The sequence below is a fragment of the Acanthochromis polyacanthus genome, chromosome 11 (assembly GCF_021347895.1).
Source record: "Acanthochromis polyacanthus isolate Apoly-LR-REF ecotype Palm Island chromosome 11, KAUST_Apoly_ChrSc, whole genome shotgun sequence".
Taxonomy (NCBI): Eukaryota; Metazoa; Chordata; class Actinopteri; family Pomacentridae; genus Acanthochromis; species Acanthochromis polyacanthus.
The window spans coordinates 7,186,515-7,213,382 of NC_067123.1; the positions used below are offsets into that span (position 1 = coordinate 7,186,515).

Here is a 26,868-nt window from a genome sequence, read left to right on the forward strand (position 1 = left end):
AGGAGGAGGAGCTGCTGACGCTATAATGTCTATAAGTATCTAATTGGTAGTTTGAAATAAAGGAGCTGCTGTGTGTGTGTGTGTGTGTGTGTGTGTGTGTGTGTGTGTGTGTGTGTGTGCGCGCGCGCGCGGACATGTGGGTGCACGCGCACATATATGAGAACCTGACCTGGCTTTGGTTTATGAGGTTGGAGTATACCCACTAGAAAAAACTAGACTACACCACTGGTTATGACTGTCATTACTGTGTACACGACTTGCTTTGATTTAGAGTTAGGGGAAGTGCAGTGGGGGCAGGCAATACAATGAAAGTCAGTCTGTCTATGAATGCCAGCGCAGGAGCTTTATTGTGATGGGCAGGAGCTTTATTGTGCACCGGCAGGCTCCGAAGCCCCGCCCACCAATGAAACGAAATATTGAGTCGTATTTTCATTTTGGGGGTGAAAACGAAAAAACGAAAAAACCAACCGTTTCCTCTTTTTTTGTTTTTTGTTCAAAACGAAAAAACGAAAAAACGAACCGTTTCCTGTTTTTTTTGTTTTTTGCTCAAAACGAAAAAACGAAAAAATGGCTTGATTTTTTGTTTCTGCTTGTGTCTTTTATAGCCGGGAATCAAACAAGTTCTTTCACAACAGAGAAATAAGATTAAAACCACAATTTTCCCTGACAATTAAAATATTAAGGTAAAAATGAAATGGCTAGAGATTTGTTCAAATAATGTTAATAATTTAACTCAACACACATGGAGAATAAAAACATGAAATAATATTTTGATTGTAATAATTAAAATAAATTAATACATAGATTAAAAATGTATTATGTTTGTAGTTTTGACATGACATCACTAGGTGGCGATGGAGTCGACGTTTTGAGTCGCCAGCGGTTTGACCATGACCCCCGAGAGACTGCCTTATCCGGTTCGGCTGGCCAATCAGTGGCGCGTCTTTCTGCGCTGGAGAAAGAAAGACGTTTCGGTGCTGAGCCGTTGGTCGCCATTTTAAGAACCTTCAGAAAGCGGAGGTAGGCGGTTGTTACGCAGCAAACCTTTTAGGTTTTTGGTATTTTAAAAACAGCTTTCGCCGATTTACGGATCAATGTCTCGATTCAACTATAATCGTGGCGGTCTTGGGATGAACCATTTCCAGCCACGACGAGGCGCTGGGCCCGGCGGTCCCATGCGGGCTGGGCTAATGGGAAACCCAAATTTCAGGAACCATCCTTTCCAGAATCAGAACCAAAATCGGAGGCCACCCAACAACAACTTCAACAAACCGCAACAGACGACTCCCCAGAAGCAACAACAGAACCAGTCGATGCCAATTATCCCTCCGCCGAGTCCCGGCCCGGCTCTCACCATGAAAGGCCCGATGCAGCAACAGCAACAAAATCCGGCCCCGCAACAGTCGGAGCAGCCGAAACCGACCACCCCTGCCCCTCAGAACAAGGTCCAGTCACCACCACCTAAACCTAACATGACCTCCCCTCAGCCTAACCAGGCCAACAAGAACCAGAACCCGCAGCTGAAGTCGCCGGTGGGTAGTGCTAATGGACAGAAGCAGCCTCCGCACCCAAGCCCGAAACAAGGACCACAGCAAGGCCAGAAGGGAGGACCACAGCAAGGCCAGAAGCCTGGCCCGCAACAAGGCCAGAAGTCGGGTCCACAGCAAGGCCCCAAAGGACCGCAACAACAGGGCCCGAAGGGACCGCAACAACAGGGCCCGAAGGGACCGCAACAACAGGGCCCGAAGGGACCGCAACAACAGGGCCCAAAAGGAGGCCACCAGGGCCAGAGGACCGGTCCTCAGCAGGGCCAGAGGACCGGGCCACATCAGGGACAGAGGACAGGGCCACCGGCGATGAAGTTCAAACCAGAACCAGCAAACAACGAAGCAGCAGAGCCAGAAGAGGGCGAGGGAAAGGTATGTTTATTTTTTTGTACTTAATTTTCCTGTAATGAGTCAAAATCAGTTAAGGAGTAATAATGTGTAACAAATCATCTAGACATTCAAATTCTTTTATTGATTAATCAAAGGACATTTGAATGTCTAAATGATTTGTTACACATTATTACTCCTTAGCTGATTTTGACTCTTAATACATTTTCTGCCGTGAATGGCGTCGACTGTTCCTAGTAGCTAATGTTAGCCTATTCAACAATGGCTAGTAGTGCGCTCGATATGTAACGCTCCACAGCCCGAGCGGGCGGAGTCATCCTGCCGGCACGTCCATTACTGTTACTGCAGCTTACAGCGGCTGTAGCGGTGAATAAAACCATACGCCCAATCGTGGGGTCGGTTTAACGAGCAGCCATTTTGTCAAAAAACGAATATTGTTACTCTTACGCTAAGAAGTTGTTTTCTTTGTCGTGTTTATTTTAGTGTGATTTCGGTATGTTAACCTGAAACCTTTGTGAGTGCTTTATTTTGCCAGAATTTTAATCTAGGTCATGTTTAAGTCGCCTGTGACACACAAAGCCGGTGGGGGATGGGCGGCCGGTCATTTAAACAGAGATATGAAAGAACACTGGTGTTGCCATTAAAAACATTATTTTCTGTATTTTATGTTTGAACATGAAGTAGATTTTATGCATTTCTGCACAAGGGCCGAGCAGTCAATTGAAATAATAAAGAAAGTTATGCTACAAAGATCTTAAATTTCACTCGGAATTAATAAGGTATCCATCTATGTTCTGATTAAATATATTCTCGAGACGAAAGGGAGCGTGTTTGTCAAATGGAAAAGGAGAGGTGAAATTCAAAATGGCTGATGTTGCTGTGCGTCAAAACTAATTGTTGCAGTATGATTTGTTTTGTTCAGTTATATTCTGTACTCCGTATACGTTGAGGTGTTGTTTGTCCAGCTATAACGGTCGAGAGTTGTAACGTACCGCGGACTGTTTTATCCTACAGGCGTTTAAGGCAACGCTGTCCATGTTGCTGAAGCCTGGTGAGAAGACATACACACAGAGGTGCCGTTTGTTTGTTGGTAACCTGCCGAACGACATCACTGAGGACGATTTCAGGAAGATATTTGCAAAATATGGAGAGCCCAGCGAAGTCTTCATCAACAAGGGCAAAGGCTTTGGTTTCATCCGACTGGTAAGGCTTGCATGCTGTGTCTACAGTACATGAACTACATTTTTTTATACAAAGTTTTGCTTTAACTTTGTATGATACTAAAATGCAGACTGAATTCATTATTTAATGATTTAACGATAATGTTTTGTTTTTTCTTTGCAGGAATCCAGAGCGCTCGCAGAGATAGCTAAAGCGGAGCTGGATGACACACCAATGAAAGGCAGACCCTTGCGTGTTCGATTTGCTTCACACTCTGCAGCGCTGTCTGTGAAGAATCTGTCGCCATTTGTCTCCAACGAGCTCTTAGAAGAAGCTTTCTCACAGTTTGGAATGGTCGAGAGAGCAGTTGTTGTCGTAGATGATCGTGGCCGCTCCACAGGCAGGGGTATTGTCGAGTTTGCATCCAGACCTGCTGCCAGAAAGGCTCTGGATAGGTGCAGTGAGGGTGTCTTCCTGCTCACCACGTAAGTTACTTTATTTCATTGTATACAAACGTGTCAAAGATACTTGAATTGTTTGTCTTATTGGTTTGTTTTGCTGTTTTCAGGTCACCTCGCCCTGTTGTTGTGGAGCCTCTGGAGCAGTATGACAATGAAGACGGTCTTCCAGAGAAACTGGCACAGAAGAACCCAAGATATCAAGTGTAAGCATGTCACTTTGTCATGTTCATTCTGTATATTAGCCCTTTTAGAGCTTAAGTCTCGCAGTATTTGTGTCTGCATCTTTACTGTGCAAATGATTTTCTTCAGCTCATTGTTTTGTGGGTAGCAGATGTTGCTAGAGAAGGTGGGGGTAGCTTGAGGAATTGCAGCCGTTACAAATCAGTTTTTGTGTGGATTGGCAGATGTTTGACTGTGTGAATCAAGGGAGTGAAAAGAGAGCAGGTTGTCTGCAGCCTGTGCTGGCAACAAGCTCCCAATATTACCAAAAAACTGACTGTTAAAATGTTGAAATAACAATAGGACATTACTGTAATAGAGCAAACTCTGCCATTTTTAACCATTTAAATAATGAAGTGGGTTTTTTTGCACCCATTCTAATATCAAACATTCATGTCAACCTAACAGGCTCTCTAATGTGTTGATTGTGTCTATAGAGAACGCGAGGAACCTCCTCGTTTTGCTCGTCCTGGTACTTTTGAATTCGAGTACTCCAAGCGCTGGAAGTCCCTGGATGAAATGGAGAAGCAACAGAGGCAGCAGGTGGAGAAAAACATGCGTGAAGCCCGTGAGAAGCTGGAGAGTGAGATGGAGGACGCCTACCACGAGCATCAGGCCAATCTGCTGCGTCAAGGCATGTTTAGAAATGAACCAGCTGCAACTGTTATTAATACTTTCAGCTATTTATTAACAGCAAATATGTGACACTCATGAGAAATGAAGTATTTTCATGTTCAAATGTGATGATTAAATTTGTCTGTCTGATGTTTTCTTGCAGATCTGCTGAGGCGACAGGAGGAACTGAGGCGCATGGAGGAGATGCACAGTCAGGAGATGCAGAAGAGGAAGGAGATGCAGCTCAGGTAATTTAATTTACATTAAATTGCATCTTGTATTACATCTTGTATAATATACATCTCTTTTCATATTGAGAGCTGAGCTTGAATCACATGTGGTTGAATGTTTTCTGTATTTATGTAGACAAGAGGAAGAGCGACGGAGACGAGAGGAGGAGTTGCTTCGGAAGAGGGAGATAGAAGAACAGATGCGCCGCCAGCGTGAGGAGAACTACAGGATGGGCAACTTCATAGATGTGAGTTAAAAATCGACATTTGGATCCAACAACATGCATGTAATGAGGGGATGTGCTCATTTAATATTTGCCTGGTTTAATTTGACCATTTCTTGTTTTTTTTAATCACAGAGGGAAAGGGAGCTGAGGATGCATTCCGGTGGTGCTTTGGGCATGAGTGGTAAGTTGACTGTTTTTCGTGATTTCATTTCAATTATAAAGAAATCTAAGACTCTGTGATCACTGAATAAATGCCATTGTGCCTCATGGTGTAAGACAAAACTAATTCTATATCACTACAAAATACAACCACTAAAAATACCATAAAGTTGAAGTCCATCCTGTAAATAGTTGAAACAAAGGCAAACACAATGGAAGTTTCACTAATTGCAGCGCTGTAATTTAAGTCTGCATTAGTTGTAGGTACACACGTGGACAAAATTGTTGGTACCCCTCAGTTAAAGAAGGAAAAACCCACAATTCTCACTGAAATCACTTGAAACTCACAAAAGTAACAATAAATAAAAATTTATTGAAAATTAAATAATCAACATCAGCCATCACTTTTGAATTGTTGATTAACATAATTATTTAAAAAAACAAACTAATGAAATAGGGCTGGACAAAAATGATGGTACCCATAACTTAATATTTTGTTGCACAACCTTTTGAGGCAATCACTGCAATTAAACGATTTCTGTATTTGTCAATGAGCGTTCTGCAGCTGTCAACAGGTATTTTGGCCCACTCCTCATGAGCAAACAGCTCCAGTTGTCTCAGGTTTGATGGGTGTCTTCTCCAAATGGCATGTTTCAGCTCCTTCCACATATGTTCAATGGGATTCAGATCTGGGCTCATAGAAGGCCACTTTAGAATAGTCCAACGCTTTTCTCTCAGCCATTCTTGGGTGTTTTTGGCTGTGTGTTTTGGATCGTTGTCCTGTTGGAAGACCCATGACCTGCGACTGAGACCAAGCTTTCTGACACTAGGCAGCACATTTCTCTCCAGAATGCCTTGATAGTCTTCAGATTTCATCGTACCTTGCACACTTTCAAGACACCCTGTGCCAGATGCAGCAAAGCAGCCCCAAAACATTACTGAGCCTCCTCCATGTTTCACCGCAGGGACAGTGTTCTTTTCTTCGTATGCTTGGTTTTTGAGTCTATGAACATAGAGTTGATGTGCCTTACCAAAAAGCTCCAGTTTGGTCTCATCTGTCCAAAGGACATTCTCCCAGAAGCTTTGTGACTTGTCAACATGCATTTTTGCAAATTCCAGTCTGGCTTTTTTATGAGTTTTTTTCAGCAGTGGTGTCCTCCTTGGTCGTCTCCCATGAAGTCCACTTTGGCTCAAACAACGACGAATGGTGCGATCTGACACTGATGTACCTTGGCCTTGGAGTTCACCTTTAATTTCTTTGGAGGTTGCTCTGGGCTCTTTGGATACAATTCCAACGATCCGTCTCTTCAATTTGTCATCAATTTTCCTCTTGCGGCCACGTCCAGGGAGGTTGGCTACTGTCCCGTGGGTCTTGAACTTCTGAATAATATGAGCCACTGTTGTCACAGGAACTTCAAGCTGTTTAGAGATGGTCTTATAGCCTTTACCTTTAAGATGTTTGTCTATAATTTTTTTTTCCGATGTCCTGGGACAATTCTCTCCTTCGCTTTCTGTTGTCCATGTTCAGTGTGGTACACACCTTTTCACCAAACAGCAGGGTGACTACTTGTCTCCCTTTAAATAGGCAGACTGACTGATTATGAGTTTGGAAACACCTGTGATGTCAATTAAATGACACACCTGAGTTAATCATGTCACTCTGGTCAAATAGTTTTCAATCTTTTATAGAGGTACCATCATTTTTGTCCAGGCCTGTTTCATTAGTTTTGTTTTTTTTAAATAATTATGTTAATCAACAATTCAAAAGTAATGGCTGTTTTTGATTATGTAATTTTCAATAAATTTTTATTTATTGTTACTTTTGTGAGTTTCAAGTGATTTCAGTGAGAATTGTGGGTTTTTCCTTCTTTAACTGAGGGGTACCAACAATTTTGTCCACGTGTGTATATGGACAAAAGACACGGTAAAAGTAGTAAATATGTAGCAAATATAGCATTTAGGTATTTTTTATGTGTTGGCAACTGTTATGACCTGAGGCATGGTGTTTGTAGGTTGTCTTTGTGTGCCACTCTTATGAATATAATTTTTCTGGAACCTCTTGAGGTAATGTTCAGTAAATCATTTGCATTTTATTCTTTTTATTTTTTCCAAAAGAGCAATTTCACTGTGACTTCATAATGATGTTCAAAAATACTTTCTGGCCATTAATAAATGGCATAACTTAGGAATGGTAGATATCGTGGTCATATTCCACATTTGGTCAAATACTGAATTGTTGATAATAGTCTTAGATGACCCCTATTGAGTCCTTTCAAGGTAGGGCTGGGCGATAAATTGAGTTAATTCGATTAATTTTCTTTTTAAAAACCCGACGATTTGAAAATTTGCGAAATTGTAAAATCGAGGCGAGCTTAAATATATAACAATACAAATTCTTCTTTTGCCTTTCACGACTTGTGCACTGGTGTTTGCTTCCGCTTCTCATCTCCTTCTGCCAAAACAGTCACATCCCCGTCATGGCGGACAGAACAGCAGACGAAGAGTTGGTCGTGAAAAAAGGGCCTCATGTTACATCGATTATATGGAAGTGGCTTTGACAAGACTGACACAGAGCAAACTACAGTCATGTGCAAGGTTTGCAAAAGTACTGTGAAAACCTAGCTTAGCCGCGCTAGACCCAGGTCTGAAGTAGGGCTGCAACTAACGACGCGTCGACGAATCAAAAGCTGTCATCAAAAGCGGAAGTGAGCGCGCAATGCAGCAGAAATCAGGGTCCGACCGGGGCGCAGAACACGGGCGGACGTCGGCGTTGGTTTCTGTTGCTCATAGACTAGCTGAAGTAAGGCAGCATCAGGAGACCAACATGTAAGAAACATGAGAACAGAGAGAACCCAACCAGCAGGTCACAGTTTATCATCATATAATCTCCTGAAGTCCCTTTGGTAAAAGACATCAGTACATGGTTGTGAATTTACCACAGGATGATTATCGTCAGACTAATGTGGCCGTAGACTCTACGGTATTTTAGTGACTCAATAAATGCCTAAGTTGTTTAATAGTATTTTAAATGCTTTTTTTTTTAAATGTTATTTATTTAATAGCCTAGATGTGATCAATAAATGGTCTTTGCCTATCTAAAGAAAAACTCACTCAGAACTCTAACGGTGCTAAATAAATAAATCAGTAAATACATTCATACACTCATAAATAAGTTAATACATTCATTGTTAAGAAAAGATTTGGATGGGAAAAATATCTGTAGAGAATTTCTTTTACCAGTATGCTGCATTCAGTTTTTGCAGAATCCAGTATTGCACACTGGTTGGCCATTACATTTTATTAGTATGGTTTCAATGTTTAAAATGATGCCACATCTTTTTAGACAGAACCTGTGATCATAAAACAATACCAAACTCTTAGTTTTGTGTTAATAAAGCACTTAAAGCTTTAAGAATGACTAAATGCTTGTTTCAAAATTAAATATACCCCTCCTTGGGTGATTGTGGCCCCGCGTTTGGTAAAGTTGGAAAGATATTCACAGATTCAGACTTCCAGCATCAATAACTCATTAGACACAGGTTGTCAAAACATAAACGATGCCTCTTTTCCATCGTTGTAAGGCAGATGTTGTGCTACAAGCCCAGTTTTATCAAAAGTAGCTGTCTTTTAAGTTGCAGAAATAACATTGGTGTCTATGAGCAGCCGGCTGTGAACAGGGACCGCCTGCAAATTGCAAAACTGCTGCAACAGCGAAGGGAGACAATATTCAATAACTTCACTCTGATACACCATACTGTCACCAGAATCACTGCAGCCTTCAACTGGCTCCAGTTGACACCAGTGTTATTCCTGCAGCTTGATAGACAGCTACTTTGATAAAACTGGGCTTGTACCTCATTGTCTTCCTACAACGATGGGAAAGAGGCATTGTTTATGTTTTAACAATGTATGTCTTATGAGTTATTGATGCCATTAGTCTGAATCTGTGAATGTCTTTTCAATTTTACTGAACTGTGGCCCCGAGGAGTAGTGGTGGGTGTCCTTTATTTTTGTTTCTGAAAGGTGGCAACCCTAGGCATGGCTCGCACTAGCCATAGCAAACGGACCGCAAAGAGACAACAAAAATCGATTAAAATCGTAATCGTCCAAGATGACGAAAAAAATCGAGATTTTATTTTTTGGCCATATCGCCCAGCCCTATTTGAAGGTCTTAAGTGTATATATATTAAATCAGTTTGGACAGACATGGGTGCAAACTGCTGCTTCCCACTACTTCCCAAATGGACGTTGATAATCTAAATGTAATAAAACCAATTCTATTGAATCAGCTTTGCTATCAACACGCTGCAGTAGCAGTTTGTCTGATGTGTTTATTTCAAATGCAGTATGTTTTCTTGACTTGTCATCATGTGTCTGTTAGATATGCCCTTTGGTGGATCTGGCCAGAAGTTCCCAATGAGTGGATTGGGCTTTGAGGGTCAGCAGGGAATGGGACAATCTTCAGGAGGCTTGTTGGGCAACGAAATGGTAACGTATCCCACTTCTGGGAAGATCAGTAGTTAATGTAGTTTTGTGTTGGGCTTTCCTTTCGATCTGAAAGACTATTGGCGGATTTTAGACATGAAGGCCAGCTGGCCAAGCAGGATGGGAAGATAAGAGCGATTTCTGTTTCGTGCTTTCTTCTGGCAGCTTGTTGGTTGTTGAATGTGAAAGATATGCTGCTAAACTGATAGGATTTCTTTCAATAGCAGGTCAAGCCCCCTCAGTTACCTTCACCTAAGACTTACTGATTTCCAGATACGAAGCCATCAACCTGCACTAAATCATCAGAAATCGCTCCGCAGTGTTTCTGACAGCTGTATACCTCAGTGGCTCTGCTCAACATCATGCTGTTTGCGTAGTGGACTGCTATTGCAAGCCCTGTCTCTTGTGAGCTGGACAGGCACTTTTTCTTGACTGAAGACAGAATGACATGTGCCAGTGTTTTTCCATTTACCAGCCAATGATGCTCCTTTTGTAGTTTTAAATCACTTTTTACATACTGTGCTAGTACTTTCATGCATCATCTGTTTATGAGCAGAAATGAAGTTGTATATGAAGAGTCTACGAGTATTTTTGGTGGTAGTGTGGAATCTGGTGGAAGCTCCTTGTGTGCCATGAGCCAGTTTGAGACCTGAAGTAGGAGTGTACGTCGTCTTCTGGACGATCAGCCTTTAACTTCTCATAAGTAACTTTTTTTGAAACGATGCAATTACAGTGCATTTAGTGCAGGATGATGGTATAAAACAGTAAATTTAAAGAAAATTGTACATAAATGGATTAACTGGTGGGGGCAGGCACAGCATTCCTATTATGTGCGTAGGACGATTTAAGTGAATACTGAACCAAGCCAAAGGTCAATGCCTTTGGCAGAATTGTAGTGCCGATGCCAGATTTGTTTCTGGATTATTGTTGACGAGCAGCTAAATGTGTGATAGCATCACAAATCCTGATTGTCACGTGTCTTTCAGCGTATTAACTTAAGCTTGAATTTGACAAATGGTGCACTATACATTTTCCACTTCGTCTGCATATTCTAATAGCATCTTAGCTAATTCTTTAGTCTTCCTTTGGATTGAATGCATAATTTGCCTGACAAAGGAATTTTAGAAAAGACAGTTCGAAATAGTTTTACATTTAAGCTTCAGAGCCTGACTGGTACATTGGTTGGCCAATAATGGCCTGTAACAGATATGTCAGTATGTATATGTATCGCATGTATATATTGTCCAATGTGCAGTGAATGCTCTTCATACTGAAAATGATATAGAAAAGATGCTTGGGGTAACTTGGAAATAGTTTTAATCACATAGTTTGTCCAGCAGAGTGACTAAAACTCCTTTGCTGCGATATTTTCAGCACCGTCTGCAGCACATGTAGCTGAGTAAGCAAATGTCTTCACATTACATGACTAACTAGTTTGTGAAATGCGTTTGGAAGTTAATCAACAATGACTATATAAGCAGTAACATTGTCATGTTATAAAGGACATTTTACTCCCTAAAATATCCATTGTAGTATTGGCCAGGCTCTGTTAGGCTTGTTGGAAACGTTCATATTGGTGACGCAGTTTATCTGAATCAAGAATCAATCGAGATTCTTTGTGATTCTTCAGTAGGAGTTTTTTAATCTGAAAAATGAAACTCAATGACTCTTAATTGTGTAGTGACTGAGCAGCATTAAGTACACGCCCAAGATATAGTCCTATTCTACACTTCTACTACTTTATATTCTGTTTTCTGTTCTTGCTTTTGTTGCTCCATTGTAGCCAGGTTTGTAAATCAAAGCATTTGTTTCTGACTTTGAGACACAGACTGTCTCACAGTTCTAGTTTCATAAACATAAACATTTAAAGTGCATATTGAAAAACAAACTGCTTTCTTGTTGGAAAAATGGTTGAATTGACTGTTTTGTGCAATTATTACATTTCCCTAAATTATCTCTAATTGCCAATATTCTCCACATGTATTGCTACTACAGTCCCTGAACTTCTTCAGTTCTGGTTACTTTTGGGATAAGTAGTTTAACATTTTATTAATGCAATGCCATAAGATGCTTTGTGGTATCTTATTCACCATTGTTTCTGTTTAGGAAACTTTGGAAATAGCTAATTTCACTCACTTAAGTTACGGTTGTACTTGATTAAATTTTTTTTCTAAATCTCGAAGAAAATATGAATTCTGGCTACAACTATTGGACTCTGACACTTTACTGCCTTATATATTTAATCGTAAATACCTCTATCCAGAGGTGTGAACATGTATCTGCTGGCATATTTATTGATTATCAACCAGGTAATCCAGTCAGCATTTAATAATGCTTGACCTGATAAGTAGTAAGACCTACAAGCTGATCTTGGCATGCACTGGAGAAGAGCTCATAGTAGGTAGGCACTGACTAACGAAAGCATTACCCTCTCTTCCTTTTCCGTATGTAACCTGTGGCACCTGTGGACCTTCATATTGGAACGAACCGTTTCTTCGGATGTGTCTCCTGCTGGTTGTTTTGTAAATCTGCTCATAATATGAAACAAACCACCTCTATTGCCATACTTTTTTACACACCTCCATATGGACATGAACTGTGTGCTTGCGCACTGATCCCATCCGTACCATTTTCCCTACCCTCCTATCTGCCTCCTTGGCACATTGCCCCCTCACAGCGTGGTGAGCGCTTCGCCCAGGGCGGTCCTAGGGGGATGGGTCCTGGTAACGCTGGGTACGGCAGGGTCCGTGAGGAGTTTGAGGGCCCTACTAAGAAGCCCCGTTTCTAAATACTGCTCTGATGCTCCCAGCCGCTCTATTTGTATAGATTCTCCAAAACGAACATGTTGAGTCGCATTTCTTGTATTTAAGTTTCAACTGTTGCAGCATTTTAGCCAGGCAATTTACTCATTTTATGACAGTCAATATTTTCAATTTTTTATTTTGTATTGTCTGTAGTGTGGAAAGAGGTCACCCTTGTGTGATCCAGTAGTTCTTTCTGACCATGTATAATTTTCTTTTCTAGTTGTATTATGCTCTGTGAGTCGTCGTGAAGTGATAACTGTAACATTTTTCTCAACTTCCTATGGCTGTGTTTTGTGCCATACATTTGGAGTCAAAGCATGTATTATAATAAAGAGACATTGGTTCTATCCGGACAAACCTTTTAACATTTATTCCTAAAGTTGAATCATGCAGTATGATTAAAAAGTAAATCCCAACAATGGGTGAAATAAAATAGATACATCTGCCAAATTAGGCCTTAAAGAGTCTATGTGTTATCTCTGCCACAGTCCTGGCCTTTTAATTAGACGTGTACAACAAAATCTTAAAAAAAAAGTGTGTGCCATGCCTGATGCAGTTATTGAAAATACCTGTCTTTATCTTTTACTTCTTTATTTTTCTTCCCGCAAATTCAGCTGACTGACAGGCCATTATTCTAAATCAATATACTGTGTTGGAGTTTTTGACAGCGGTCATTATGGATGTGAAAACACTGAATGATTGAAAACTTAGTTATTGTACAGTGCAGGAGTCGCAGTGATTTCGGTTGCACATCTTCACAATCACTGCTCAGACAGAACAAAGATCTCCTTTTTTGAGACTAAAACTTGTCATTGATCTTGATATTTACGTGGCCGCATCGGCTTTTTCAGCCGTGCTTCAGGACATCAGAAATACTACACATAGAACCTTTAAGACGGCCTGTGGTTTAGTTTGAAGCCGACAGACGTTCTGCTCACATCACTCTGTCAGACATCGTCCACAGAAGTGTGTGCTTATTGACTACGTTTACATGCAGTTCAGTTTGTATTGGAATGATTCTGAGCACCGTTCAGTCGTTTTTTGAAATCTGGTGCGTTCTTATAGACAATGGATGACATGAAAACTGCGCTTCCAGTTTGTGTTGCCACTTTTACAGCTTTACCGTATTATGCTTCTAATGACCCGACACTTTCTTTGTATTTTTCATTATATGTATAGTAGTTCTGTAGATGGACCAACATTTGCATGTACATTTTTCAGTCAGCAGTTTACATTCATCAGCTCAACTACCAACATGGCAACATGTTGCTGCTGTTATAAGTTAATACATTTTTTCCAATAAGATCTGCACGAGTGCACTTAGTGCATTGTTGCTACAGCCCTAATGCATATAATGATGCTTTTAGCCCCACTTTTGCTTTTTTTGGTAATGAAGTCATTTTATTAGACAGCCTATGGGTGAAAGTTGGTGTATATGCTGACCTTTTAGTGACAAGTCTAAAAGAAGTTGTCGTTCAGCATGTATGTGACTGAAAGCTTTGTTCTGTTAAGTTGGATATCATTAACGGCTATTGACAGCCGTTTACTGTCTCGGTAGAACAGACAGAACTGCATGTAAACGTAGTCATTTTCACTGATGTACTTACTTTAGGTGGAACAAATATCTACAAAGGTTGTTTGTATAAGTAAATTCATAGTAAAGCAACTGACATAAAATCTTAACTGATTTGAGTGTCAGTACAGTAGTTTCACTGTTTGTTGGAATGACTAGATCAGCCCTTCTATGACTGGAAAAGGGCTCATTTAGAATTATGGAAACAAGTGTTGAGTGCTTTGAAAGCATGATATCCAACAGAATCATAAATGCTTCAACCATAAATGTGTCAGATTTGCTCTGTCTGATGAAGACGTCACGCCTTTTTGATGACAAAGCAAAAAAAAAAAAACTAGCAATGGGTGACATCTTGAACAGAAGTCTGACGTATTCTGGTCATGTATCGAGTTTATCTACATGCCACTAGTTTAATTTTTGAGTTGGCAGTCACTCAGTGCTTAATGTAGGAAATGGAAACAAGTGCCTCTCTGCACAAGTAGTGCTTCATCGTCATGATACTGCAAGAACAGAAGAACTTCAAAGACCCTATTTGTCAAGGCATGGGATGCCCTGGTTTTCAGGGTTATAAGCCAGTAAAGCTTCAATAATTAGGTTATACTGCAGTGAGATTCAGACACACTCTTAGTGCCTGATGGCATGAAGTCCATCAGCATCCTTTCTAGTAAGCTGAAGGTAGACTAGTATCAGTGTCTTACAACAATGTGTTGTTTTATTATATTTAACTGGGGTTGAAGTGCTTTTATTTTCCTCAGAATTGCCTTAGCTTTATTTTGGGAGGGGTGATCTTTTCCCGACGCACCATCTCACCTGGTCTTATGTCATTATTTTGATGACATACAGCAGTGCCCATGGACTACAATCTTTTCTTTTTTTTTCCTGCTTTTCAGCAGACATGATTGTCTGTGGCCTCCTTAACCTCATTGTAGCAGTATTATAAGAACCAGCAAAAAATATCAGAATCCATTTAATGGTGGGGTAACTTCTTAAGCGCAGACATTGCATCTGCTCTCTGGAGAGATATTTCAGGAAGATGAAAACAATTGGATACTAATAGTTGGTATTATTTACCTTTGGGCATTGAAATTACATGAATAAATTTGGCACATTGATGAATTATGAAACCTATCACTTGTGCAACAATAACTGGACATTAATGTACAACAAATGGTTTCAAGCCCTTTCTGTTAACATCCTGTTACTACTTGAGTTTACATCTTTTATTCTCCTGCCCACTCTGGTACCACCAGTACCTGGTTAGAAGTATATTTAATGGACAGCACCATCCATTCACAACTTGCTTCTGCAACCTTCTATCAGAGTTGTGTGGAAACAGGAGACAGCTTGAAAACTGAGTGTAAGTAAAGTTGTAATAATTCTTATTTCATATAGCATGAGTTTCACTCTGACTTTCTGTGGACTATTGAAGGTGTATACTTTATTGAATTGTATGACAGTAGGACTTTTGATACTTTAAAAAAAAAAAATAATTAGACCCTCCAGAAAAACGCGGGCAATAATCCTTGATTATGCGGGCTAAAATCCTTGATTATGCGAATGAATAGGCAGGGTTTTTATGACATTTTATGTGGGGAAATTGCGGAAAGTTGCAAAGTGTGCGAATAGTTGTGAAATATGCAAAAATATGTGCGATTCACCTGCCGTCTGGCCGCGGAGTGATGTGTCCTCTAATCAGACACTGGGACTGCTGCGGGGTTACTGGACTGACAGCCTGTGCTTTGGGACGGGGAGGAGCTCACAGAAGCACCTGCTGCTTGTTGAAAACACAGTAGCTGCAGAATGAGCCGAGTTTTCCTGTCAGTCTCCAAAACGGCAGAAAAAGTCGCTAGATTTGTGGCTAGTCGCTTTTGACAAAAAAAAAAAGTCGCTAGGACGCTTTGGAAAGTCGCTAAGTTGACAACACTAGTGCCGCGCTCTGCATCAGCTCGTGCTTCTAGTGTGTGTGAATGCGTGAACTGATGACGTCAGGCCGGGCGTCACATAAAAACTCACAACTCCATTTATATCGGTTATAGTTTTCTCATTTTATGCGGAAATTGTGAAATCAAGCGGGACCCGCATATTTCTCTTTTTTTCGTGGAAATGTGAGATTCTTGCGGGAATTATGCGCTGTTTTGTGGGGATTATGCGGCCTTTTGGGAAATAATTGACCCCTGCATAATCAGCGGCATTTTGGTGATTAATGCGGGAATTCATGCGATCGCATAATCGCGTTTTTCTGGAGGGTCTAAATAATGCTTGAATCTGACTTTCATCCTAATGGTTTTTCACACAGTTTAAACATTTGGTAACTCTGGAATCACTTGCTTTTATGCTCTTTTTTTCAACAGTAAAGGTCTGTCTAATGGCCGACTTTCTACTTCTTATTTGTCATTTAGCCAAGGTTTGCCATAACAATGGAGTAATGAAGACTTTAATAGACTTTAAAATCACCTGCAATGTACCTGTTAATGTATCCTGCACAATAACTAAACATATAAGCATAAGAATGGTAATCTTTTTGCTTAGTTATAAGAAAGCTTTCATCATGCGGTATCTGACAACGTGCCAGAAAAGGCTGCAAAACAGGACTACAACGCTTGGCTGCATTTGGTAATAGAACTGGATGTCATGGAGTGTTCATCTCAAATGTTACGTGTGTTTGTGTTATGTACATTTTTTCTTTAACAGGTATGACCGGCTTTAAAGATTTTGGACTGTGGAGGAAGTTGTGGCTGTGTAGTGTGAACTCAGGAATGCTTTAGCTAAGAAACCCAAACACTGGACTTTTGGAGATTATCTTAGTGAGATTCACAACATCATAAACGCAAGATTAAACAAGGACGGACAGTAGTTTGTGAATAGATGTAGTGTGGATAAAATGTTGGGCTTTGGTCCTAATCCAGCCCTGTAGCATTCCTTTTGCATTAACATTTTGGAACTACACAGGTAAATACCAACTTTTTATTAAATATCAAGAACATAGCTGACTTTGAAAGTTGTCCCTCAGAACATTTTTAAGCAAGTTGGTGCTTTTCTAACGTTTACAGTGTAAACTCTCTTCTGCAAATAGAATCCTTGTTCAGAAATTGTGAATAACACAATATTAATATTTCTGAAAGAGATTGATATAAAGTTTAATTGACATAATTGTCATTCATGTGACAACTTGCCTGATATTATTTATGTGGCACATTTAAAACAGACCCTGACCCAAATAGCTTTGCATTACAAAAATAAGATAAAATTACATGAATCATTGTACTAAAGGTGAGGAAATCAACATCTGTGTGTGTTGCCCTCAATACCAAATTGATTTTAGTTAAATTAGATTATCTGGAGAGAAATGTCCACAAGTAATTTTAATCTGGAACCATTTGTACCTTTTTTAGATCGTGCTCTTATTTATGTGTTTAAAAATGACACACTAAAGCTAGTGGAACATTAAACCAACAACTTTTATTTGCTGTTGTTTATTCCAGATTTTTAAATATGGTTTCTAGTTGCATGCTTATTTTTGAGATGAAAATTAAATAGCTGTTTTAAAGAACTGATCATTATTCTCATGGTTAAATAACATGTTTGCTAGACTTCTTTTAAGTGGAAGTCTTTTCTCCCTTGATCAGGGTTCATGAAGTAAATTTAGGACAACAGCTTAAACTTTAGTGCTTGTTAGTAGTTTGAGTGTTGCAGAAGCAATGAACAGATATTTAATGTTAATAAAAAAAATAACCTCTACAGGAAATAGTTTCCAGTGGAAACACCAATACCATAAACAAAAGTCAAATTCCACCAATATTCATGAGACCATGCAACACCTAAAATCGGCTAAAAATTTAATTTATATGGAGCTAATAAAAATTTGTATGTGAAGTTTAATATATACATAATAATGTGTAATTATAATTGGATTAGTATGAAGTATTTTGTCTAAGCCATAGACAGGATCTGAATATCCTTCAGAACTTTACTTGACCTAAATGTAAATTTAAACCTTGTAATGTTATGTCTGTGTGTGTTGGTGTTGTGTACACTTTGCTTTTCTTTAACAGGTGTTGGACTATGAAAAGGAACTTTCCAATCCAAGACATTCAGAGTCTGTAGCTTTGGTTGGAGCAGTTTTGTAATCAAAAAGCTATCACTCTGGAGGACCAGATAGAAGAAAAACAATCATTTTTGATGGTGGTGGATCAGTATCGTGAACTGTAGCTTGGAAAGCTGGCGGATATTTGGTCATTCACAAGTTCTCAAACCTGAAATAATGTAGCAGACTGCACAGTGAAATACAGAGGTTCAGAACAAGGACTCTGACTGCCAACATGCTTTGAAATGGAAATCCAACTCTTGACTCCTTAAAGAGATGTTTATAGTCAACATTTGACTAAAGGTGGCACCAAGTACACTTAACAGACTGAGAAGATGAGTTACAGAGGTGTGAAAGAGAAATCGTCTGTTGTTTACACATTTTCATGACATTAATGAAGCGAAACTGGAGGCTTTGATGTATATTTATGTAGAAAATGTCTTTGTCAAGATGTGTTTAAAGGCACCAAACAGATGCTAGCAAACTTTTAAGCAACTGACTGAGATGTTCTCTATTGCTAACACATTTATATACCAGACATTCTTAGTTGGGATCGACCGATTATTAGCCTTATTAGGCCGATTGTTTGGCATTTTTTCAATTTTTGATGATTTTTTTTTTAACTGATTATTGCAAAATATATGAAGTGCACTATTTTGGCTCTGATGCAGTCGACCGTCTGTTTCTGCATTCACTCTGCAGTCTAAAGGAAGTGTCCCGTCCACAGCTCTCTGATTGGTTACATGTCCTGAGACAGCCAATCACTGAAAGCCATACAGCCAACCAATGAGAGCATTAGCATAGCGGGGCCGCTCCAGATATGTTTCAGCGGTGAGGTAGAAGATGTTGCTGAAGTTCTAATAAAACTCCACCATCTTCCACAAACATAACTAGTTTCTCTGTTACACAGAAAATGCTCCAGTAATTCAGTTCTTCATGTTAACAAGTGGTGCAGCTGGAACTTCTTTGTGTGGCTGCTGTGGCTATTGCTATGGAGCATGCTATGCCTTGTAGCCTGTGGCAACACTATCTAAAATGCTGTAGCATTTTTTAAAAGTATGATTAACTTTAACAGTCTTTGCTGACAGATAAGTCTCTCTTCCAGAGACTGAACAAGAAGCACAGCCAAATCAGGACACTGTGTCTTAGGCTACGCTATAGGCTAACTTAGTAGGCAGCAACAGATTACCCTGGAATAGTTTTTGGAAAACATTAAGAAATGGTGCTTTAGATTTGAGCCTTCGTGGGCAACAAAAATGACAAAACGGTAGATCTAATGACAGGAGACAAACCAGTCAGTTGATCTCACGGTAGAGAGCATCGTAGCGTCATGAACGCTCAAATATCACTCCTGTTTCTGTTGTCCGTATTCAGTTACAGTAATCCTAATTAATAAAGGACCCCAATCGTGACTGACAAGTTCCCTGCTGCCACATGCTGTTAATATGTATCTGTTTCAAATATCTGACATCCGCCTTTCTTAACAATTAGCATCGGCCCTGAAAACACCTTATCGGTCGATCCCTAGTTCTTTGCTGACAGTTTAGACTGTAAAATACTTGCATTACAAAAATCTGAATGAACGAGAAGCAAGCTCAGGATTTCCAACATGCTGACTTAGCTTTGCAAAGAGAAGCTTTGAAACCGTTAAATCACTTTGTTAGTGATTTATTAGTGCATCAAGCACATCTAACATACTGTAAAGTGATTATACTGCTGAGACTGATACATTGCAAACACTTTTTCACTTTGCATTGCTGCATAAAATTGAAATCAAAGCTTTGACTTTTAACTTTCAGAAGAGGTTTGCATCAAGCATTTGTCAAATGATTCAAAGTACGCTACATGAATATATACTGAGTTTCATTAGAGGATATCCCTGTTAGGGGTGTAACGGTACAGGCATCTGTTCCTTATGTCACGTTTTCTGTTTCTGGATGCACAGTTACTCGCTCTGTGTGTAACATGTTTTCGTCCAAAAAAATAATTTTTTAACTTCATGTGCAAAAAGGAAATCACAGGAGATGAAACACTTTTTTAAACAGGCTCTGATGAAATGATAGTCTGCTGCCACTTTTTTAATGTAAGTATTTTGTGACATTTAAAAGTTTACTTCCAATTCCCTTTACTGTAGTATTGCAGCATAGCTGCTGTTTATGTTGGTGCAGTCAGTCAGCAGTAGTACATTAGCAGGTTCAGCCATGAAAGCTGAGCTGCGACTTTGACAGTTTTGTCTGAACTATGTGTTCTCGATATTTATTTTGGCTGTTAACAGGTCAGGATTTTCTGATTGGCAGAATTTTAGCTTCACAATCTCAATAGTAAGAATTATAGCCAGTTAGGCTCTTTTGAGTATATAGTTTTATGCATTTTTTTTGTTAATTGAACTTGTAGCTACATTCTGAACCATGAACCTTCTGTACCGTTACACCCCTGCTGTCTGCACATTTTGAGTTTGAACAAAGACTTTCCTCAGGTTTTAACTTTGAACCTGTAGAAGTTCTTTTATAATCCCTGTCTCTAAAAGCAAAAACTACACCAGTAAACCTGACCAACGTCCTATTCACCAGCGTACCTGAGGCAGGAAGTCCCATGCCCCTTACTGTTGAAGAGAGGATGGCGTGTTGTGCCCGTGTGGTTGTGCGTGTTTCATGTCTTTGGGTAAATGAGGTGCGTTAGCTGCTGTCAGCCAGCTTGTCAAAGACGGGCTGCCCCAGTCCACAGTAGAGGCTCTTCTCTGCAGTTGGGTTACATTGACGATGAGTAGTTCTGCAGAAGTCAGTGGACAGTAAAGCCTGGATTGTTTGCACTGCAGCCAGAGGTATGCTTACACAGATCAGCCGAACACGTAAGGTAAGTGTCCCATCCATGTTTATAATACAAGATGCACAGTTGTCCCATAACTTAACTCTTTGTGTCCTCTTCCTCCCCGTCGCTGCTCACAGTGACGTATGCAGGCTTCTGGCATCACACTTACAAAGAATGGCATCACAGTGCAGATCTCTGTTCCTCAACCTTTTTGTGTGTGTGTGGCAGCGCTGTAGCCGTGCGGTGTGTGTGTGTGGTTGTAGTACTTTGGCCTCTCTGTATGTATGCATGAAAACAAGTGTGTATGGACGGCTGAGTCACTGGTTCAACGTTGGTGTCCAAAGGCAGATGTGTGCTGCAACAAACTGTTTTCAAGTGTTTCTGTCCTTCTAGCATTGCTGGGGTTATAAAAACATTTAAATATAAAACTTTTTCTAAAGCAGTAGTCTTGCACAACCGTACAACGTATTTGAGTTGTTTTCTTTGTTCCTTTCCTGAATTTGTTTATTTTGCCGGAAACATTGCTGTATTTTGTAGCTGATTAGTTGTGTGAACAGGCAGGTTGTGTGTAGCAATGAACAAAAAAAATCCCAATCAAAACCCATTTCTTCAATTTTTTCCACCGTATCGGTGTGAGAAGAATCCTTCATTCCCTTTTTATACCTCTGATTGTTTTATAGTGATTCTTCTTATTGGAACGTGACATGAATAGATTATTTCTGCTTTAGTACATTTTTATTGTATTATATAATATTTTAACCACACTGGTTGTACTTCATTAAGTACACTTGCCCTGCTAGCTTTGTTAGCTTAAATTAACAGAAAAAACATTTCTTTAATGTTTATGTAATGTAATTTATTTTATGCTAAAATAAGAACAGTAGAGCAGCCTGCACCTGCATGTATTCATTTAATTTCTGGAAATATATCAACTACTGATTACAGCACAACCACTACTGAGAAATACAACAAAGAAAGGTTCACTGCTGTCAGTAAATGGTCTGCTGTGGTGGCTGTTGAGCAAACGGATATTTGCAAAGTTGATTTTTTTTTTGGCCATCTGAACGTTGACGTATGGATCAAATTGAAGCCAACTGTGAGTCAACAGCCAGTAAATGTTCAGACAGTTGGACTGAGCAGCCTCCATTAGTTTGGAACAGTTCAAAGTTATGAAAATATGGAGACTTTCTCTTCCTCCTGATACTAGAAATAACGGATTAATTCTGGAAGACTGTGGATGTAGCGCTTCTCATTTTCTGAAAGTTACACCAGTGGTTGTCTGACCATTGAGAATCCAGTCAGATGAGAGCAAGTCAACCAACCAGTCACCTGCAGACCTACAGTTTAGTTCATCTCTCAACTTCATCCTGACCTTCTCTGTCAACATGTGTGGAACTCTAAACATGACCTGTGCTGGTACTGGGTTGGGACGTATGCAGTGTTTTAAATGAAACGTGTCACGTAGTGTTTGGGTGGCTCTGGGTGGGATCGTAGAGCTCTTTATAAAAATACGTTTAATTGCAGTACTCACTACAGACCTCTGAGCTCCTTTCATTCTTCCAGTAGAAACCTCTGTGACTTTGTGTGTTTGTGTGGATGCGGTTGGTTGTGATTTTGTTTCTTTCTTTCTCTTGACAAATGCAGCAGTTCATTTCAAACAGACAGATATTCTTCCTTAGTCTTCGTTCAGCAGATTTCTTTTAAGTGAAGAAAAATCTACTGTGGCTTTACCTCCAGTGAATGTTTGACCAGACTATTCCATCTGTAGTTTACAACAGAGAAGCCTCGTCTTTAGACAAAACAACTGTAGTTATATTCATATTAGGCTTGTCACGATACTAGAATTTCAACTTCGATACCGATACCCAGTTCAGTATCGATACTCGATACCATTTTGATACCACACGGAACAAATTAAAGCACAGGCTTTTGTAATTTGCTGTAAAACCATTTTTTTATTGGGAAAAACTTCTGTATCATTAATACAATATTTTTTAAAGATGTATGAGGTAGTGCAAAACAAAATAGTACATCAGTATTTAACCTCAATTTCAGTGCTCATGAAATGATTGTGAGGGAAGGTCATACCTAGGATTTAGCTGTTTGAGAAGTTGTTTGAACCCAGATTTCTCTACTGTGTAAATGGGGATCATATCCATGCACAAATACTCTGTCACAGCCCTGTTTATTTTCTTTGCTTCTTGTGACTTTGGATCATAATGTCTTTGCTGGTCAAACACTGCTGTTAGCGAAGGCTGTTGGTGTTTTAGTGTCGCTGCAGACGGTCGACTCTCTCCACTCTCAGCGTCACTCTGGAGCTATAAGAGAAATGTCACACTTAGACGCAAATATGTTTATCTCGTTAAATTAAAGCAATCAATTAGGATTACTCTGGCTGCGGGCATGCCTGCTAACGTTGGCAAAAAGCCCCATGTAACGTTATGTTTTAGACTAGCGCTAGCTAGCTAGCTTAGTCGGCTAATGCCCTGGCAGCGTTACGTTGCCGTTTAGGATGTAAATACAACTCCGTTCAATCATGATGAAACGGGAGCTTACCTCACGAAATTTTGTGACACTCGCCATGGTTATATTTCTTCATTCCATCGTGTTTTGCTGGTAGTAGCAAGACATTAACAAGCCTGGACATGCGGTGAGTTTGGAGGGGGGGGTGCTCTACTGTAGCAGGAGCAGCAGACCATAGGAGCAGAGTATCGATGGTATCGATACTATGGCAAGCTAGTATCGTATCCATTTACAATGTTTAGGATCGAGTAAGTACCGAAGTATCGATATTTTTGACAAGCCTAATTCATATGGACCAAGAACACACAAGACAGGATTTAATCAAAACAGGTTTCAGTCATTTCCTCAAAACGGATTAATCCTGGATTAAATACAGTTCCTACGGTGCTGCTTCATGATGTGGAGCTCTTGGGCTGTATTTTGTCACCTTATCCAGTCCTGTGATTTACATCAAGTCTTTTTCAACAGAACAAACATCAAACTACTGATTGTTGACCCGTCTGTGGTTTGTTGCCAGAAGGAGAGACATGTAGTTATGTTGAAAATAATCATTTTCATCAGTGCTCAGCTGAATGTAGGAACACATGGAACTGTTCTTCAGCCGTCGGTGCTTCAGCTGCTCATGGTACTTTCCTCTTTCTTCTCTCAGTGCCGCTCAGTTCTCATATTTTTCTCTTTTCTGTTACACGTGATGCCGAGTCATGCCAGTGACCAGCCAGCCATTATAAAGTACACTTCACCTCGACTTCCATGTGTTGCTTGTATGTAGGAGTGGTTTTGTAGCTGTGAAGAGTCGAGGTCTGACCAGAAGTCTATGAATCTCTGAACCTCCGATGAGGAGGAGACGACGCTGAGTTCAGCCTGTGGAGGCTGTCATGTATCTGTCTGCACTGTGATCCATTTTACAGCAAAACCTTCAGTCCCAATTGGCCAAAATCTTTTCTCTAATGTTTGAGTGTGATGCCAGAATGTCCTTTTGAGCCTTATCGACCTCGTCTGAAAGTCTGACTGACTGACACTGAAAATGACCAGATAAGACCCAGTCTGTGTTCGGTTCTGGTGCCGCTCCGTTTGGGGTCGTCCTGCAGTAAAACTCCCGACGTGTCAGCATGAAGTCAGGCTTCACAAGGCTTTGTACCCGAATCCTACCTGGATTCAACAGATCTGAACGTTGTTGTCATGAATTTGTCTCGTTCCCTCTGCAGTCTCTAAACATGAACTTCAGGGTTTTGAGAGGTCTTCAGTAACACACAGTTCATAGCACACATTTACACTCCTCACACTGACGCACACGACACATTTGTATTGCATGTTCACACTGTAGCATCATGACCTTTTTTTTCTTGTAAATATCCAGTCATTGGTCACACAAACACATCAATACAGTATGCACAGAAACACAGGCTTTTATGTTTTTTTAAACATGGAAAATAAATAGTTGGATTAAGTAAGATGAAGCTGCTGACCAGTCCACTGCCAGACTCTCATTGTTTGTCTCTCGCCACAGGAGCCTCGACCAGTCGCAGGAGGCTGAGAGTCCACACCGATAAACCAAGGTAAGATCTGCAGTAGTTAAATAAATAACGTTTGGATGAGCATCTTTTGCTTCAGACACCCTCTAGTGTCACTACTTTACCTCCAGTTATATTCCTAATTCTCTTACCTTATGTTGTTGGCAACTGTCTGCCAGATCTCTTGATTCAATCACCTTTTGTTCTTTGTTCTTTAATCCTCTGTCACTGATTAGCAACTACGCACAGACTGACCTCTGTTCACCTCAGTGTTTACATGTAGCCCCCTCACTGCCCTCTGACCATCATTATTAAATGTTTGACTCTGCAGATGTTCTGGGCCTGTGTGTGTGTTGGTAAACCCACCATATACCAGAATACTAACACCCCACTGCAGCAACATTTGCATGAGGATGTCTGAAGCCCAATCCTGAAATTATAATTTTTATTTTATTTACTTTTATTTATGCAGGTAATCTCATTGATACACTGGGTCTCATTCTCTGATGAACACTAAGGAACCTGTACTAGACAATATAACACTGAGTTACAGACAGGTTCATGACAAAACACAACGTAGACATCAAAATGGATGTGCAATAAAATTAAAGTGTGCAGATATAAGAATCAGTCCTAAAAGATGATATTTCCATAGTATTTAAAAGATGTTTCAAGTCCCCCAGGGGATGATCTGGGCTAACTGTGAGCATTTTTATTTTATCAGCATCAACAGGAATTTAAGCGCTTTACTTTGTTTACCTTCATTGACAAACAGGAAATAAGCCTCATAAGTGTCTGTTTCTCCCACACTATTGTTCAAAAGTTTAGGGTCACTTGGAAATGTCTTTATTTTTAAAAGAAAAGCGTTTTTTTTTTAAATGAAGAAAACATTAAATGAATGATAAATCCAGTGTAGACATTGCTAATGTGGTAAATGACTATTCCAGCTGGAAACAGCTGATTTTTAATGGAATATCTCCATAGGGGTACAGAGGAACATTTCCAGCAACCATCACTCCTGTGTTCTAATGCTACATTGTGTTAGCTGATGGTGTTGAAAGGATAATTGATGATTAGAAAACCTTTGTGTAATTTTGTTAGCATTTCATTGCCTATTCATCAGTTATTTTCTCAGTTAATCAGTTATTTTTTTGCCAGAAAATGGTGAAAAAACATAAATGCCCGTCAATGGTTCTCAAGCCCTGACACGATGCCTCAAATGACGTATTTTTAGAGATATTCAGTTTACTGCCACAGAAGAGAAACAAAACCAGAAAAGAATTGAGATTTTTTTTTCTTAGAAATCAGTCGAATGGAATCGAATATCAAAAAAAATGGTTGATTATTTGAATCTATTAGTGGACAACTAATAGAGTAACTACTGTAGACGTCATCCTCTAATCAGGTCGTCTTATATTCAAGCCAGTAAAAAGATCTTTATTATTTTCACAGCCATATTATAATCATTAGTCATTTATCAATCAACAGTCGTCTTCTTGGAAAAGTGAGCTGTTTCATAAATAGTGATTAGGGCCGTAATAAGTAAAATAAATCATTTTTAGCAATCATCATGCTGTGTGTTTGTGAGTAAAATGTTGCATATTTAAATCCTGTTTTCCTCTCTTATCCATGTGTTTGACCTTCAGTGTAGCAAACGACTAACAGTTGTTGTTCTTTGTTCCTTTCTCACAGATAAAATGAAGACTGGTGTCTGTTAAAATGCCAAAACTACGAGTGACTCAGCGACTGTGGAGCCGCCAGGATGACGTCTGTTAGTTCACCTGCAGGTTATTATTTCTGTAGAATAGAAACTGTTTAATTATTCCCAGAAAGAGTAAAGTTGCCACCACCATAGATACAGATAGATATGCAGTAAGTAAAAAATATAAAATGCACAGTAAGTGTAATATACGCACTCTAATTCAGACATTAATTAACCTTTCTATAAATAGACATTCTGTTTGCAGTGTTTTAGTGAAATAGTCTGAGCTGAATTCCTGTTTTTTTTCAGGTGCTGCAGTATCAGAGCTGGTCCAGCAGAGGGCGATCAGGCTGCAGTCCAGAGGAGGGACGCTCCGTTTCTGACCTTTAATAATAAATGATACAAACCTGA

At 39.8% G+C, this 26,868-nt stretch overlaps 1 protein-coding gene across 4 annotated transcripts; it reads left to right on the plus strand.

The window, feature by feature from the left end:
* Nucleotides 1-943: 943 nt before the first annotated feature.
* Nucleotides 944-26,868, plus strand: sfpq (splicing factor proline/glutamine-rich). 4 transcript variants are annotated; one of them, XM_022212057.2, is made up of 12 exons: nucleotides 944-1,919; nucleotides 2,910-3,098; nucleotides 3,240-3,541; nucleotides 3,625-3,720; nucleotides 4,174-4,370; nucleotides 4,515-4,599; nucleotides 4,718-4,829; nucleotides 4,941-4,989; nucleotides 9,349-9,455; nucleotides 12,130-24,800; nucleotides 26,448-26,542; nucleotides 26,767-26,868. In XM_022212057.2, the coding sequence occupies exons 1-10, from the start codon at nucleotides 1,095-1,097 to the stop codon at nucleotides 12,238-12,240; spliced, it is 2,073 nt and encodes a 690-aa protein (XP_022067749.2). In that variant the 5' UTR covers nucleotides 944-1,094; the 3' UTR covers nucleotides 12,241-24,800; nucleotides 26,448-26,542; nucleotides 26,767-26,868. The 4 variants fall into 4 exon arrangements, with proteins under 4 accessions (XP_022067749.2, XP_051811570.1, XP_051811571.1 ...); XM_051955610.1 differs by having other exon boundaries at nucleotides 26,448-26,526; XM_051955611.1 differs by having other exon boundaries at nucleotides 24,752-24,800.

What these genes read in the sequence shown, in the direction of transcription:
- sfpq (XM_022212057.2), top strand. Translation starts at nt 1,095, where the DNA reads ATGTCTCGATTCAACTATAATCGTGGCGGTCTTGGGATGAACCATTTC. An exon ending in GCTTTGGTTTCATCCGACTG is followed by an intron (nt 3,099 to 3,239) that starts GTAAGGCTTGCA and finishes TTTTCTTTGCAG; the next exon opens with GAATCCAGAGCGCTCGCAGA. An exon ending in GCTTGTTGGGCAACGAAATG is followed by an intron (nt 9,456 to 12,129) that starts GTAACGTATCCC and finishes GCCCCCTCACAG; the next exon opens with CGTGGTGAGCGCTTCGCCCA.